General features: G+C 47.9%; 1 protein-coding gene across 1 annotated transcript in view; it reads right to left on the bottom strand.

Moving 5' to 3' along the window:
• celsr2 (cadherin, EGF LAG seven-pass G-type receptor 2) overlaps positions 1–16,629 on the bottom strand; it is a 73,089-nt gene that overhangs the window by 4,834 nt on the left and 51,626 nt on the right. Inside the window, 23 exon segments of the mRNA XM_048254711.1 lie at positions 11–172; positions 305–393; positions 694–824; positions 1,110–1,220; positions 1,478–1,604; positions 1,708–1,790; positions 2,079–2,191; positions 2,465–2,639; positions 3,140–3,340; positions 3,937–4,072; positions 4,308–4,475; positions 4,679–5,003; positions 5,668–5,851; positions 6,235–6,444; positions 6,695–6,789; positions 7,168–7,269; positions 8,072–8,255; positions 8,512–8,632; positions 9,644–9,785; positions 10,163–10,337; positions 10,661–10,774; positions 12,784–12,966; positions 14,172–14,338. Of these exon segments, the coding sequence (XP_048110668.1) occupies positions 11–172; positions 305–393; positions 694–824; positions 1,110–1,220; positions 1,478–1,604; positions 1,708–1,790; positions 2,079–2,191; positions 2,465–2,639; positions 3,140–3,340; positions 3,937–4,072; positions 4,308–4,475; positions 4,679–5,003; positions 5,668–5,851; positions 6,235–6,444; positions 6,695–6,789; positions 7,168–7,269; positions 8,072–8,255; positions 8,512–8,632; positions 9,644–9,785; positions 10,163–10,337; positions 10,661–10,774; positions 12,784–12,966; positions 14,172–14,338 (3,498 nt within the window).

Below are 16,629 nucleotides of genomic sequence, written 5' to 3'. Positions count from 1 at the left end.
GCTGGTGTACCATGTGGACGTTTGCCGGAGCCAGTGGCCAGACTTTCCCAGCATTCCTCCTCAGGGTGCGGCCCATCCTCGTCCTCGCTGTCCGAGGAGTGGGTCGAGGCGTAGGAGCCGCTCTGGTCGTCCTCCAGCTCAGACAGGTCACTGTCAGAGTCCGAATCCTCATCTGAGGCATCACACACACACACACACACACACACAAAGAAACAAAGTAAGGTTAAAGCCATTACAACCTATTCACAAGGCTACACATTATCGATTCAGTTTACCGGAAAGAGAGCTAGTCTAGGAATCCTACCATCTACATGTTCTTTGACATCATGAAAGAGGGAGTTATGGTCGTTCAGCGCAATGTGGGCCTGGCTGTTATCCATCCCAACATCATCTCTGGAGGAAAAAAATAAAAAACACTTTTTTTAAGTATAGAAACCTTGCACACAGTTACCTTTTCTGTGACTGTTTGTTTAGTGTGAAAGAGACAGAACAAGCCCTTCTTTGAGTCAAAAAGGCCACATATAAAAAAATTAAAATAAGACAATATCATAAAACATGGAAAAACTAGGCCTTGCTTTCCAAAAAGTTTTTAAAAAAAACTTGAATAAAAACAAAACAGAAAAAGAAACCACCATCTCTGGTGATCATCGTGTGCAGCTTATTAACTGATGAAAATTGGAGGTCCAGCGCTACCTGAGGACAAAAGGCACGTAGCTCTGCTGACTCTTGCCGCTCTGCAGGGTGCCGTTGAGGGAGCCGCTGGAGTCTCCAAACGGCAGGTGGTACAGACGCCCGTCCATGTAGCTGGTGTTGCAGTTGTACGACTGGAGAGGAGGGAGGAGGAGGGAGAGATGAGGAGAGAGAATATCGAGATTTGGCTTAAAGTGTTAACAGCTAGAGAGAGGAGGAGATAGAAGGAGAGGGCAAAAGAAAGAAAGAAAGAAAGAAAGAAAGAAAGAGAAAGGGATAGGGAGACAGAGAAAGACGGGGAGAAAGAGAGAATGCAAGACTGCAAGAGAGAAAGGTTAAGAGATGGCCCTCTATGTTTTTACAGAACTTTGACCAGGTTGACTTGGAGTAGGTGCAAGTGTATGGGTGCAGTGACTCACCGAGGGCTTTGACTTGATCATGTGATCGGGCCTCTTGCGGCTGCAGCAGTACTTCATGGCGTCCCTCGCCTCCTTATTGAACACGATGCGGAAGAAGAAGATGAAGGGTCCCTGAGGAAGAGGAGAAGACTGACGAATGAGCACTTCATCTGTGACTAATTAATTGCTCTACATTTACTAGAGCCCACAGCAAAAATATCCAATGCAATCAGTTTAATTCCATTACAGTGGACTATTATGGAAATGTGGAGGGCTCACATTCATCATTCAACATTCAATTTCCTTTCATCCGATTTTTAGATCATATTTGAATCTTCAAATGTAAATGCTGAATTCTGCTGCACTGGACCTGAGCAGCAAGTCCTTACCTGCAGACAGTTGAATCCGGCGAACAGGTAGTGGAAGATGATCATATCACTGTTGACCGACAGGATGCCCAGAAGACAGGTCACTGTGACTAGGAAGAGGACGCCACACGCAGTCCTCAAGCCCGTACTGAACACACACACACACACACGAGAGTGAATGTTAAGTAAACAGCCATGAAGAGAGGCAGTCTGTTATCATGGGTATACTGGATTTTTATTGAGGCACTCACACAGGTGGTTCCTTCTTCTCAAAGCTGTGGTGACGCATGGAGCAGGAGGCTTTGGATGCCAGGATGTACAGGAAGATGTTCATCTGCAGACACATACACAGGTTATGGGTGCATTCAAGTCCCATAAATCAGCATATGACTCAAATAGCGTCAATGTACTGACCATGCATTTTGTGTGTGTGTGTGTGTGTGTGTGTGTGTGTGTGTGTGTGTGTGTATGTGTGTGTGTGTGTGTGTGTGTGTGTGTGTGTGTGTGAGTGTGTGTGAGTGTGTGAATATGTGAGAGTGTGAGTGTGTGTGTGTAAGAGTGTGGCAGGGAAGGATGACAGGAACTGAGAGTGTTTCTGTGTGGTGTGCAGTATGCCACTCACAGACACCACCAGGGCGATGGGCCCTGCAAAGCTCCAGATGAGCGTGTCGTAGATGCTGAGCCAGCAGAAGTCTGGATTCCCGTAGCCTTCTGGGTCCAGGCCCACCGCCAGCCCTGCTCAGCACAGCACAGCACAGCACAGTCGCATCAGCATCCAGACAGCACACATCACACACTCTGGTTATCCAACAACAGATTTTTAATGAAACACACTCAAGGCACTGCGACAGACACATTGTGGATGCATCTGGCAGTGCATTTGACATTATATGGTAAGATGCAGGAGGTAAGTGTTTGTGCATGTCAGTGTGTGTAAAGTCTGATACAAGGCAAATGAGTCTGTGAAAGGGCACGGGGCTATGCGTGTGTACATGTCCTCGCACGTACCTGTGATGAATGCAGGCACGCCCCAGCCAATCATGTAGTAGAAGCGCATGGGGCCGTAGTTGATGTCACGCAGCTCGGTGAGCATGCGGTACACGTGCAGGCCCTCCAGGAAGAGCCAGGAGAACGCACACAGGTAGAAGAAGTGCAATAGGATGGCAATCACCGTGCACAAGAACTACAGCACAGAGGAAGGGGAGGAGAGAGAGAGAGAGAGAGAGAGAGAGAGAGAGAGGGGACAGGCCGGGGGAGAGAAAAGAGAGACGTTTAATTTTTTATTCAAATGTTCATCATCTCCCTTCTTAAAAAGGGACAAACAACAAAAGTAACTGAGAAAGAGCTTTAATGCAATGAGAAAGAAAAGGAGACAGAACAACCATAAATACATAAATAAAACAGTTAAGAGGAGGCAAATAGAGGCCGATGACAAAGAGTCAGAGACGAGACGAGACGAGACGAGACGAGACGAGAAGAGAAGAGAAGAGAAGAGAAGAGAAGAGAAGAGAAGATGAGAGAAGAGAAGAGAAGAGAAGAGAAGAGAAGAGAAGAAGAGAAGAGAAGAGAAGAGAAGAGAAGATGAGATGGGAAGTTCCATGAGAGTTAGTGGCTGAGGCTGGGTTAGTGGAGAAAAGGGGAATAAAGTACTGAAAGTCAGCATGGAAGGGGGTTGGTCCTTACAGGGTTGTCGGCCTGGTTGATGCCCAGCATGAAGGTCAACTCGGCGATGAAGAGGGCAGCGGCGGCGTTGCTGAGGATGCTGGTGCGGTTGCTGTGCATGGCCCGCAGGCACGCCAGGAAGAGCATGGTCAGCAGCAGGAAGCCCAGCGTCACGCCCACCGTGCTCCACGTCACCAGCTGCACCGGCAGGATCTCCCCGTTCTGCAGACAAGAGGACCAGAGGGTGTTGTGAGAGGATGGGCCAAGCGTGTGTGTGTGTGTGTGCGCACAGCTGGGATGCAAATGTGCACATGTGTGTCTCTAGACTACACTCTCTCAGTGTACAAGCTCAATGAGTCAACGACAGTGTTTGGAATAATATCTCTAGTTTGTGAGAATCTATGTGTGGACCTAAAACTGAACAGCTTGCTCATATAGTGTGAGCGATTATAGGCCTACTGTATGCTACACCGGGTCAGCTAGTGGAGTACTCCGTTCGCGGAGCGTAAACATCGTTTTTAGAAGACTAGTCTACTTTGTTCGAGCGTACGCCATCACTTCTGGGCCAGTTCCATTGATTAGGCTACAGTGGATGCTAATTGTTGCAGCAGATGCTCTGCGAATGGAACGCTTCAGTTACGTGCCCAGTGCAGCCTCCCTGAAAGAGAGTAACATGGGGTAGGCTGGCTACACACTGCATAAAACACTCTGTCCATGAGTGGAGTTTTTTGGTTAGTACATGTAGTATCTTCTGTGTACTGATGCCCGTGTTCGGTCATACGTGGGCTTGTGAGGGTGTCATATATGTGTGAGCTGACCTCTCGTCTGGAGATGTCCATGAGCACAGCGAAGCTGGTCATGTGGTAGCACTGGCAGCTGATGTGGGTGCTGTTCCGGAACACCACATCACAGCCTTTAGCTGACCAGGCACCACTGCCCCCGGGTGACCCAGTTCTGTAAACACACACATGCATGCAAAGACACACGCACACACACACACACACACACACACACACACACACACACAGAAAAACATTGAGTTAGCACACAAGTCAAGAACTGTAAATGCACATCGACTTCTGATTTCACTGTTCCATATGGTGGTGGTGGTGGTGTGTGAGAGAGACAGATAGAACGAGAGAAAGTGAGTGTGTGTTTGTTATGGAGAGAGAGAGTGTGTAATGCTTACACTATTGAATGGTTCCAGAAGACGCAGATGGGCTTGGAGCGCTCCTCGGTGGTGACGAGGCGGAACTGCACGGTGATGGGCTTGTTCAGGGCGTGCTGCAACAGCTCCTCATTGTCATGCACCGTGATGCTCACCACCGGGGTGTTGATAACGGGCCGCTTGGGAACTCTGTGGATGAACACACACACACACACACACACACACAGAAAAAAATATCAGGCAGAAGAAAATTGTGTAGGACGGACCGCGATTGGCCTTTCTCTGAAGACTGGTGTTACATTAATCGCACTCTTTCTTCTTCCTTCTTGTTCTCCTTCCCCTCTCTCTCTCTCTCTGTTCCTTTCACTCTCCCTCTCTCGTTCTCTCCTCACCTCAGACTCCTCTTGTCAGGGTCATATCTTTCGGGCAGCAGTCCTGCCAGGCTGTGAAAGATGATGACACTGGCGATGGCGTCCTCCTCTTGCTCATCCGGGTGCCGCCGCCTACGATTGGATGCCGATGTCCGGTTAATGCCGATGGCCTCTGGGAGGGGGTCCGCCGGCCGTTGACCTTTGCCTTCTGTAGCGGGCTCGAAGACCGAGTCAGGGAGTGTGACCGCTGTCTCGAGGTCAAAAGGTCGGGGGCCGCGTAGGGACTGATAACGTGGGAGCTTGGCACCAGCAAAGTTCATCTTGTCCAGCCGGTCAATGGATATGACTAATGGGGAAATGACATTAAATCAGGTTAGTATTTATAACAGTAACCAGACACAGAATGAGGACCAACATCATACTGTGTGCCCCAATCCCGAATATTCTGACTAAAAGCCCTTCAGCCTTTTATCATAATGCTTAGTCATGGCAAAACATTTTTTGTGGCATCTTTGGATTTTTGCTGTCACACTTCAGCAGATACTACTGGGATCTGGATGTAGTCAGGATGCCTCATCCTGTTACAATTAAACTTTGAGAGACGTCTATGCTAAGTTGAACTGAAGATGGACTGATGTCCTAGCATTCAGATGTTCCCAATCAAGGTGACGTTTTACTGATATGGTCTAGCAGGCCCCTGCACATTGGCACAAACATAAGCGCACTCTGCTTTCACTTTCAATGTCTGATTACATTAGATTCCATTGTTTTAAATACAACCCCACACACCACCACGTGGACTGTGTCTCAGTTCTATTTCTGTCGGCACTGCTCAGTAAAATCCATTGTTTATCAAATGCTTGTCAGCTAAAAATTCGGCATTGGTGTGTGTGGGCAGAAGTGACAGAAAGTGTCAAGGCACTGATGTCGGTGCCTATATGCGGTGTGTTCTACATCTTGGTCTGAGGCTAGCGTGAGGTTGTGGTGTGTGGTCACGGGGCGGTGCTGACCGATGTTGGGCAGGACGATGGTGAAGGGGCTGAGGTAGGTCTTCCTCATGTTCTGGGCCAGAGTGTTGGTGTACTCCTCATACTGGCGCAGCAACGCCGCCGTGCCACCCTCCGTCTGCTGGATCAGCTCCCAGTGCGGACGCGTCTCCCCCGCCAGGATGGCACTGCCCACCTGCAGCAGGTTCTGGAGGGGTGGGATGGCACACACACAGAGAGAGAGAGAGAGAGAGAGAGAGAGAGAGAGAGAGAGAGAGAGAGAGAGAGAGAGAGAGAGAGAGAAAGGAAGCAAGAAAGAAAGAAAGAAAGAAAGAAAGAAAGAAAGAGGGAGAAAGAGAGAGAGGAAGGAAAAAAGTAAGAGATAAAAGAAAAATGAACATATGAGAGTAAAACCGCAGCTAGATATCTACTACATTTCACAATATATGATTATTTCGATATCATTCTTATCAAGAAATATATTCCAAGACACTGTAGTGTCAGTCTGTGGTGCCTTTCTTTGCTTCTCCCCTCCTAGTCGTGCTGTTCTGCACACTGCATTACTGTGGTAGCTGTATTGTTGAGTGGTACCTCGTTGAAGTGCACGTCCTGCGTGGCGGCCAGGCTGAAGCCCTGCTGGCTACTCTCGTGCAGCAGCAGGCTCTGGGTCAGCCGGTACGCCACCTTCACGTCGCTGCCGTAGTAACTGCGGGTGTGGCGCGTGGCGTTGGCCAGCTGTGTGGCCGTGCGCTGCACCTCCGACGACTCCAGCAGGGACGAGTTACGGGTTAGACGATCCGCCTGAGAGCAGCGAGAGAGGGGGGGGGTTAGCGGTTAGCATTAGCCTGTGCCGGCAATGACATTCTACTGTCAGACATTGTGTATGTTTCAACCAATGTTGAACAAGCAAGATAGCGGTCATCCCCTGGGTATGTGTGATCAGGTCTATAGACTACTGTGTGTGTGTGTGTGTGTGTGTGTGTGAGAGTGAGAGAGAGAGCGTCTGTGAGGGGGTATATTGTGCAGGAATATTTCAGTTAAAGATACTCACCAGTGTCTTGAGTTTGGTGAAGGTGACCGAGGTGCAGTTGAAGAGGTTGGGAGGCAGCCAGCCTTTGTGCTCATCACAGTGACGAATGGCTGTGCCTGAGAGAGGGGGAGATGAGACATGTTATCAACCAGAAGATCTCTGGCAGCACCACATGTACTACAGTCAGACAGATAGAGCTTCAACTGGATTAAACCAAGACAGAGACAGAGAGAGAAAGAAAGAGACTTTGAAAGACTTTGACAGAAAGATTAAAGGTTGTTTAATCCCCACAACAGAGGGAGAGAGAGAGAGAGAGAGAGAGAGAGAGAGAGAGAGAGAGAGAGAGAGAGAGAGAGAGAGAGAGAGAGAGAGAGAGAGAGAGAGAGAGAGAGAGAGAGCTGAGAGGGAGAGACATGGCAGTTGTGAGCGATGAGGAGAAAGATGAGGGATGAAATGGGGACGTTGCGGAGAGCAGGTGAGGAGGAGAGTCGTACCCACGGAGCCCTTGGGACAGGGCACTGCGGCAGGGAGGCCAAACTTGGTCCTGGGCCACCAGATCCCCGCCTCGATGGCCTGGGGACAGCTGTCATAGATCACTGGAAGAGGGAAGAGAGAAAGACAGAAAGAGAAAGAATGAGGGAGCGGGGGGGGGGTGACGAGGGAGAGAGAGAGAGCAGGAGAGAGAGAGAGAGAGCAGGAGAGGGAGAGAGAGAGAGAGAGAGAGAGCAGGAGAGGGGGAGAGAGACATGGGGAGAGAGAGGGAGAGACAGAGAGCAAGAGAGAGGGAGAGAGACATGGGGAGAGAGAGACAGAGAGCAAGAGAGAGGGAGAGACATGGGGAGAGAGAGGGGGAGACAGGGAGCAAGAGAGAGGGAGAGAGAGACATGGGGAGAGAGAGGGGGAGACAGGGAGCAAGAGAGAGGGAGAGAGAGACATGGGGAGAGAGAGGGGAGACAGAGAGCAAGAGAGAGGGAGAGAGACATGGGGAGAGAGAGGGGAGACAGAGAGCAAGAGAGAGGGAGAGAGAGACATGGGGAGAGAGAGGGGGAGAGAGAGAGCAAGAGAGAGGGAGAGAGACATGGGGAGAGAGAGGGGGAGAGCGAGAGGTCAATCAACTGATGAGAAAAATGCAGCATACCAAATGGAACAAATCTGATTCAGAGTGCAAAATCTCACACAAGAAAGGAAATGGCTCAATCAGTCTACAGGCTAATCAGAGACAAAGCAATCGATGGCCTTATCAGAGGAGCTTAAACGCTGCAGGCCACTGTGTGAGTGTCTGCCTTTATCATCCTCTAGTCACCCAGCCCAGCAGGTGGGTGGAGAGCTGAGTGCATTTTGAATGAATCCCTGCGGGTGTAATGTCATGGCCAGTGGGGGGGGTCGGCGAGTCCTGACCTTCGCAGCCATTGGCAGAGACCTCGGCGAAGGGGTTGTCGCAGCGGTCGCACTGGCGCCCGATGACACCGGCTTTGCACTGGCACTGGCCGCTCTCCCGATCGCACGCACGCGAGAAGGAGCCCACCGGGTAGCAGTCGCACAGCAGACACACGTCACTGCCCAGTGGCCGGTAATGGTTATCCTGAGGAGAGGTGGAGGAGGAGGAAGAGACAGAGAGAGCGGGTAGCAGATAAAAGAGAGAGAGAGAGAGAGAGAGAGAGTGGGGACAGGAGGGAGGGAAATATATATGGAGGATGGATAGAATATGAAGATTAGGGGAAAGGAGAGAGAAGAAGGATGTAAAAATCAGTTGCAGTACACTTCACTATCTGTGAGTTTATATATATATATATGTATGTATGTGTGTGTGTGTGTGTGTGTGTGTGTGTGTGTCTTACCTTGCAGCGGCATTCCCCACTGGTCTTGTTGCAGTCAGCATCGAAGCCCTTGTCTGTTTGGCAGTCACATGGCCCACATGTCTTATGACCCCACCAACCTCTAGGGCATGGCAGGTCAGTCCTGACCATGCACGTGCAAGCGCACACACACACACACACACACACACACACACACACACACAGAGAGAGAGACACACACACAGAGACAGAGAATATTACTATCACAGACATTTCACTGACACATAATCCCTATGGCAAATGACCAAACGCTGGTAGAATACAGTCATATTATCCTCCATGACTAACATCCACTTCACGTCTGATGGGAGTGCAGCCTGGAGCAGCCATGACATCTGAGAAGCATCTCTACATCGTCTGGGAGTTGGCCGCTGAAAGAACCCTCTCCTCTCCTGTGCCTGACACCTTCACAAGGCCAGCAGGGCCGTAACGTGACTAATTACTATGTGATGTCAAGAGTTAGGAATTCTGCTGTTGAAGTCAGGCCACACGGAAGGCAAGCCACTGTCACCGCCACTCCTGATACCGATACTTCACTAGTGTGGGTTCCCATCGCAAGACATCTACACAGGAGCATATCAAAGCAATGACTGAATGACACAGCTCTCTGAGATGGCCTAACCCGAAGTGAGAAAAAAATAGAAAACAAAGACAAACCGTTGCCTTTTCAGACAGCCTGTCCATTTGGTTTGAATTCACTGTGAATGTTTGTGAATGCACACAGACAGTCTATGGAGGTAGGTCTTGGTAAATAAAACATGCACACTGGACCAAGGGGTTACCATTTAAAATTGGACAATTTGGAATGTTTTCACAAAAACTAAAAAAAAAAAAAAAAAACATTCAGCACATGTGAACACTCCTCAGGTGATACTGGGCTGGATTGAGACTGGATGAGAGCCAGAATCTGCTTTGATGTCAGGACCAGATCTACAACTTTGAAGAGAGTGTTCAAATCCTAACTGATCGTAAACACCTAGCCCTGCAGGTACTAACTCAAGCTTACACAATGTGATAAGTAACTGTTTATTAGTGAACTCTATTTGTAAATACCCCCATTCAACCCAAGAGGCATCTGGGGTATGTGATCTGTTTCCATCAGAATGCTACTTACTTTTTTTCGCAGTACTGGCCAAAGTAGTTGCTGGGGCAGTCACACACATAGCCGTGGGAGGAGCTTGGCTTCCTGGTGCAAGCTGATTGGTGCTCGCAGGGGTTCAGCATGCATGCGTCAGTGCAGTTGGTGCCATAGTAACCTGCGAGGGGGACACAATTATGCCAGGGTGAGTGATTCAAACCAGTCCGCATTCTAGATCAAGATACGATATTCACCCCAACAAGCATGGAGGAACACAGCATCTATGCCTGCATCCATTATCTGTCAGCAGTGAAGGAATGAAGCTTGGTTTGTGCACAAGGAAGATGGCAATGAGGTTATTCACAATATGATGATACCGCTCTACCATGTTGCCCTCTTATGATATAGTTCTGCTCGCTGAGGTTTCTGTGACATTTGCATTAGAAAAATGATGATGAGGTCCTCTACATACACACACACACACCACACATACACACACACACACACACACACACACACACACACACACACACACAGACACACACAGACACACACCTGTGTGGCAGGTGCAGGAGTAGGAGTCCCAATCGTCGCTGCAGTAGCTGTTGGCTGGGCAGGGGTTGGACAGGCAGGGGTCTGGCACATTGCAGCCCGACTCCACGTTGACCCGCCGGGCCTGAGACAGACTCAGCGACACCATGCTGCTGGGGCCGTCCCCTATACGCAGACCCTGAGGAGACCAGAGGAGACCGTCAGTAGGAGAAACAGATGCGTTTCACACAGAACAACAGCTACATCTAACCCTTTCCCTAGCTGGGAAAAAGTGATACAATCAATACATTACTGTTACAATACCACTACCATATAGATCACACACACAATACAAAGATTACATCTCAAAATCTCATTGTGAAGCACACAGGCTTGTTAGGTACACAGTGAAAGAGTGTGGTAGCACTAGCTGGTATGTGTGTGTGTGTGTGTGTGTGTGTGTGTGTGTGTGTGTGTGTGTGTGTGTGTGTGTGTAAAGGGAGGTGAGGAAAAGTAGGGCACCTGAATGCAGCCACGGAATCCCTGCAACACTTTGCCGTTGTTCCCAGTGAAGCCCCCCACACTCAGTGTCTTCAGTTTGGCCCCCTTCAGCTTGTTGTCCACCTCCATACTGGCCTAGAGGATGTCACAAAGCACCACATCTTACACACACACACACATTACCTCCATACTGACCTATAGGAAAGTACAGACCTAAAAAACACGCAATATGTACAATAAGTACAGCCCTAGGCTTCTGTTTGTTTTACTATTTCTTACTGGTGCACAAAATGGCCCTAACACTCTCACACACACTACAGAAACAGACCTCAAGAAGCAGCTCTACACAACACTATAGAATAAATGTACGGTCAGACTCTAGCCTGACTAATTCTGTAGTTAACTATGTACACAACACTATAGAATAAATGTACGGTCAGACTCTAGCCTGACTAATTCTGTAGTTAACTATGTACACAACACTATAGAATAAATAAATGACTAATTCTGTAGTTAACTATGGTCAGACTCTAGCCTGACTAATTCTGTAGTTAACTATGTACACAACACTATAGAATAAATGTACGGTCAGACTCTAGCCTGACTAATTCTGTAGTTAACTATGTACACAACACTATAGAATAAATGTACGGTCAGACTCTAGCCTGACTAATTCTGTAGTTAACTATGTACACAACACTATAGAATAAATGTACGGTCAGACTCTAGCCTGACTAATTCTGTAGTTAACTATGTACACAACACTATAGAATAAATGTACGGTCAGACTCTAGCCTGACTAATTCTGTAGTTAACTATGTACACAACACTATAGAATAAATGTACGGTCAGACTCTAGCCTGACTAATTCTGTAGTTAACTATGTACACAACACTATAGAATAAATGTACGGTCAGACTCTAGCCTGACCTATTCTGTAGTTAACTATATACACAACACTATAGAATAAATGTACGGTCAGACTCTAGCCTGACTAATTCTGTAGTTAACTATATACACAACACTATAGAATAAATGTACGGTCAGACTCTAGCCTGACTAATTCTGTAGTTAACTATGTACACAACACTATAGAATAAATGTACGGTCAGACTCTAGCCTGACTAATTCTGTAGTTAACTATATACGACTTCCCTTTCCCATTCCCTTCATTATGTCATCAGTGACACGTATGTAATCTCTGAACATAACAGATGGGAAACGAGTAGGGCACACGCTCTCACACACACACACACACACACACACACACATGCAGGCTTCTCACAATCATACATACACACATGCTCACACATACATACACATCTTATTGCGTGCACACACAAAGTAACACAAAACATGCGCACACACACACACACTGTTTGATCTCGTTGTCGTGTGGTGTGGCATGCCCCTCCATATGCCCATCCCTGTGCCGTATTTACATCCACCAGCGGGTAGCCGCAGATGGCACTGGGCTCCACGGAGATGAGTGGCATATCCACACGGGCATCTCATCGCTGCTCACCCATACCACTCTGGGCCTGGTCCAGCTGCTCTTATTATAGAATGTTATTATTTCAACCAAACGCTGATGAAGGAAGGTGACTGCTTGATAACCCCAGTGAAATGCTCTTGACGGTTGTTCTGTTGGTGATGTGTTTTTTTTGCCCACAAAGATTGCTTTGTTGATGATTTTGTTTTTGATGGTGAATATATATTATATACTTGGTTGTTGATTGGTTGTTGAACGCCCTACCAACAGCACTAGGATTTAACATCTCTGCTATGTATATCTTAAACAGAAAGACTATGAGGGTTAGAGGAACTATCTGGATCCTATGGCTTCTAATCAGTAATCAATAATAGTTAGCATAGTGTCATAGAATAGTGTCATATTGAAGCCACTCAGCCCTGCCTTGGTAAGCTACACAATAGGTTTATTACATATTGTGGAGGAGTGTGTTTGGCTCAACAGGGTATGTTATATCCTATTTGTGTGTCTCTGCAGGTAGGTACACACATATGTAGGTGTGTATGAGTATGTGAACATGGATGAGTCTGTGTGCATGGATAAACGGTGTCCATACATCAATATAGGCATATCTGTGTGTGTGTGTGTGTGTGTGTGTGTGTGTGTGTGTTACTGTGTAGAGGCCGTGGTCAAAGGTCAGAACGAGCCTGTGGCGACCAGTTCCTCCTCCAGCAGCCCCCTGCAGCTCCACCTGGGCATGGTGCCAGTCCCCGTCATTCACCGTGACATCATCAAGACGAGACAGCCCGGAGTCCTCGCCACGCTGCACCAGCAGCTGCAGTCTGCCCTCCCGCAGCTGAAAGAGACAGAAAGAGGGGGCGGGAGGGGGGAATCAGCACAGAGAGGAGTGAGCAGCAACAGAAAGAGATGAGAGGAGGAGTGCAGAGAAGTGCAGAGAGAAAGAGATGGAGTACAGAGGGTGATTGGAAGACAGGAGATGAGAGATGGAGGAGAGAACACATGTAAGAATGAGCTGTAGTAAATGTAACTAACACCAACAAACACACACCAAACATACACACAGAGAAACACAAGCATTTCACTTTGCTCATGGTGTTCAAAGTCAATGATTAGAAACTCCCAAGCCAGAAATTTGCAGAAAAACTCAGTCTCCATTGACTCTCCATACTATAATATAATATTTAGCTATGGTAACGTCTGCCCTACTGCTCAGCCTCTTTCAACAATGAGAACAGCTTGTAATTTGGTTGCCTTTGTTCTACACATGAAATATTAAAAGCACACGCTGTTCTCCACCACGCCAACAGATGGCGCTCTCTTCTAGCTATGGCACAGGTGTGGTTTGGGTGTGCTTTGAGTGACACTGATGCTGAGTGTAGAGTACAGGAGATACCCATGGGAAGATGAAGGGAGGGGGAAAGCCCAGCTACACATGTTGGCCCAGCCAGAGTGTGCTGGATGACTGGGAGAATGGGCTACTTTCAGCTTTGTTTTAGCCAAGGTGTTCACAGATGGCAGATGGCTGCCAAAGAGTTCAGTAGCAACAGGGGAGCCTCTACTAGACAGCGGCTGCTAGGGGTTAGACATGCAGCTGGGGTATGAGGTTAAACAGAATGAACTTCAGACAGGTTGCTCAGTGTGTGGCGTGTATGTGTGCAAATGCGTGTGGGAGAGGGGTTGCTTAGGGGCTAAATTAAACATCAGGTGTGTGTGTGTGTGTGTGTGTGTGTGTGTGTGTGTGTGTGTGTGTGTGTGTATATTGTCTGTGGGATGCAATTTGGGAACTGCTGCACGTGTGAAAAGTGCATGCAACATCAGCTCAAGAGTAGTATAACACAGTGATACCGGTCTACTGTGAAGAGGGTTTGTGTGTGTGTGTGTGTGTGTGGGCGTGTGTATGTGATGTCTGTGTTTAAATAGTGTGGGTGTTTGGACCTCCTACAGGTGTGAGGTGGGCATGAGTCACCTCATCATGTTATTGTGATGCTGGCTTACCCTAAAGAGAGCGTGTGTGTGTGTTTGTGTGTGTGTGTGTCTCACCTGCAGAGTCAGGTTGTGGTGCTGACCCGCTGTCAGGTGCAAGAGGGTCGAGCTCGGTTCCCGGGTTCGGAACATGATCTCGAGCTGCCATGGCAACGTCACAGACACCGCCAAATTGCTCCACAGCAACAGGCTGTTTCCTTGGAAACGCTGTGCATTTGGCATCACTGCATGAATCAGACAAGAGAGAACAGAGTTGGATTTTTTTTAAGAGAGAGAGAGGGGGGGGGATGTTGGAACCAGAGACAGAACAAGCCACGCATCATCTGATACCGCGTACAGGTGACTGCTTGTCATGACACGCCGCCACTATGGTGACACGAGTTCACTTTCACACTCAGAGAAGTTCAGAGAGTACAGAGCACCAGCAGAACCAATAAATAAAACAATCACAAACAGAGCACCATACAGCTGGACTTTAGGTGAGTCACAGACTGAAAGAATGGACAAGAAGAGTGTGTGTGAGAGAGAGTGAGACTGTGTGTGAATAAAGAGGAGCTTTGGGGGGTGATCTCTAGTAATTAGTATAGAATATAGTAGAATATAGTAATTATTCTGAGTAAGCCACCTGTCTTTATTCCTGTCACATATGAACACAGAGATCCGCTTGCACACTGACACATTTACACACACACACAGCTAAAATGCTTTCCCAATCTCATATCCTGTTCTGTCAGTCTCTGTACCACGCAACACAAAGGAACACAGAGGAACCTCACTGCCAATCAATAATTAAAAACCCCTCAAATGGCGCGTGAAAGACGGCGTGTGATTGGCTTGAGGTAAACACTCGGAGGCGTCGTCTCCACTCAGACATGCAGGAGACTGACGCGTGCGATGTGATGTTCCATGTGCAACATCTCCCTGAAGAGCCTACACAGGGGCACGAGTGGGAAGTCTCCGGGGAAGCTTGCGCTTGCGCTCTGGGACTTTTAACTGGCTCGGTATGAGAGCGCACATACAGCAGAGTCTCTAACTGGAGGAAAAGAGGAGAGGAGCCTGGGTTGGAGCGCAAGGAAATAACAAATAAATAAATAAATAAATAAATAAAAAAGAGAGAGGAGACTTTGAAGTTCTTTCTCGGCAAGTTTGTATGCATCCCGCACCCCCCTATGCCTCCATGTTTTCCAGTGGCGTCTTTCAAAGCAAACGAGTGTGTGGAGTAACTGATGAACAGAGAGAGAGAGAGAGAGAGAGAGAGAGAGAGAGAGAGAGAGAGAGAGAGAGAGAGAGAGAGATGAGGGGAGAAAGAGGGAAAGAGACAAACAGGCACAGAGAAAGATCAGGCGGATGTGAAAGGCACAGTGCAGGTGTGAACCCAAGACAGAGAGATCGAGTGAGAGAGTGTGACTGGGCCAAAGAAACGTTCACTTGCAATCTTCCTCCTCCTCCTCCTCCTTCTCAATTCTGGTCCTTGAAGACGAGCAGCTCATGGGCGGTTAGTCTCTCTTTTCCCTCCCTCTCTTCCATTATTCCACCTTTTTTCCTCCATCCCTCCTCCCCACTTCATCCCCCGCTCCGGCAACCCCTCTATGCATCCCTCTTTCAACTCCCCCTCCTCCTTCTCACACTCCCTTTCTCAGTCTCTCACCTCCGCCTCCTTCGCTGTTTCCCCAACCATTTCTCTCTGTCTACCACTGAAAGACTCCATCTCTCCTCTTGGATGGTGTGTGTGTGTGTGTGTGTGTGTGTGTGTGTGTGTGTGTTTTGGGGGGAGGGGGTGAGGTTGTCAGTGTGAGGTTTCTCTGTTCATTGTCAGCAAACTGAGAAAGGAACTCTCTAGCCACCCCCACCTCCATTCACAAAGTCATTATTAGTAAGGTTATCAAGTTTAAATTAACAATATAATTGAATGCTTAATTAATAATTCTAATAAATAACTGCTGTAATACTGCAATCACACAAAAAGAATCGGTCTGTATTCTGGTACAACTGACATCAAATTCCTTGACACAGCCTATCAACGATTTTGCAGCGAGGCGCATTCTAGCACATTTGTAAACACGTCACACACACACACACACATTGCATTCACTGTAATGAAAACCCAGCAAGGGGTAGGAAGCTTTTCTTTACCACCACCATGTGTGTCCCTGTGTGTGTGTGTGTGTGTGTGTGTGTGTGTGTGTGTGTGTGTGTGTGTGTGTGTGTGTGTGTGTGTGTGTGTGTGTGTGTGTGTGTATACATACATAGTGATCTGCAGCAGGGCTTAACCTCAAATATTATAAATCAGCCACAATAAAAATCCAATTTCTTTTGGCATCAGAAAGTCCTCCCCTGGGGGTCTGCTCATGATTACATTTCATCTCCTTACATAAACCTTGCCTCACTGCCGATACTTCCACCAGAGACTTTTCAATGCTAAAAGCCCTTTTTACTGACTCTGTCTTATCGGCAGGGTTGAGGTCAGGTCAGAGGTGAAGGGAATGGGATGGTTTCACACTCATATCTGGGGAAA

The sequence above is a fragment of the Alosa alosa genome, chromosome 10 (genome assembly GCF_017589495.1).
Source record: "Alosa alosa isolate M-15738 ecotype Scorff River chromosome 10, AALO_Geno_1.1, whole genome shotgun sequence".
Taxonomy (NCBI): domain Eukaryota; kingdom Metazoa; phylum Chordata; class Actinopteri; order Clupeiformes; family Clupeidae; genus Alosa; species Alosa alosa.
This window is presented reverse-complemented; position numbering and strand designations above follow the sequence as displayed.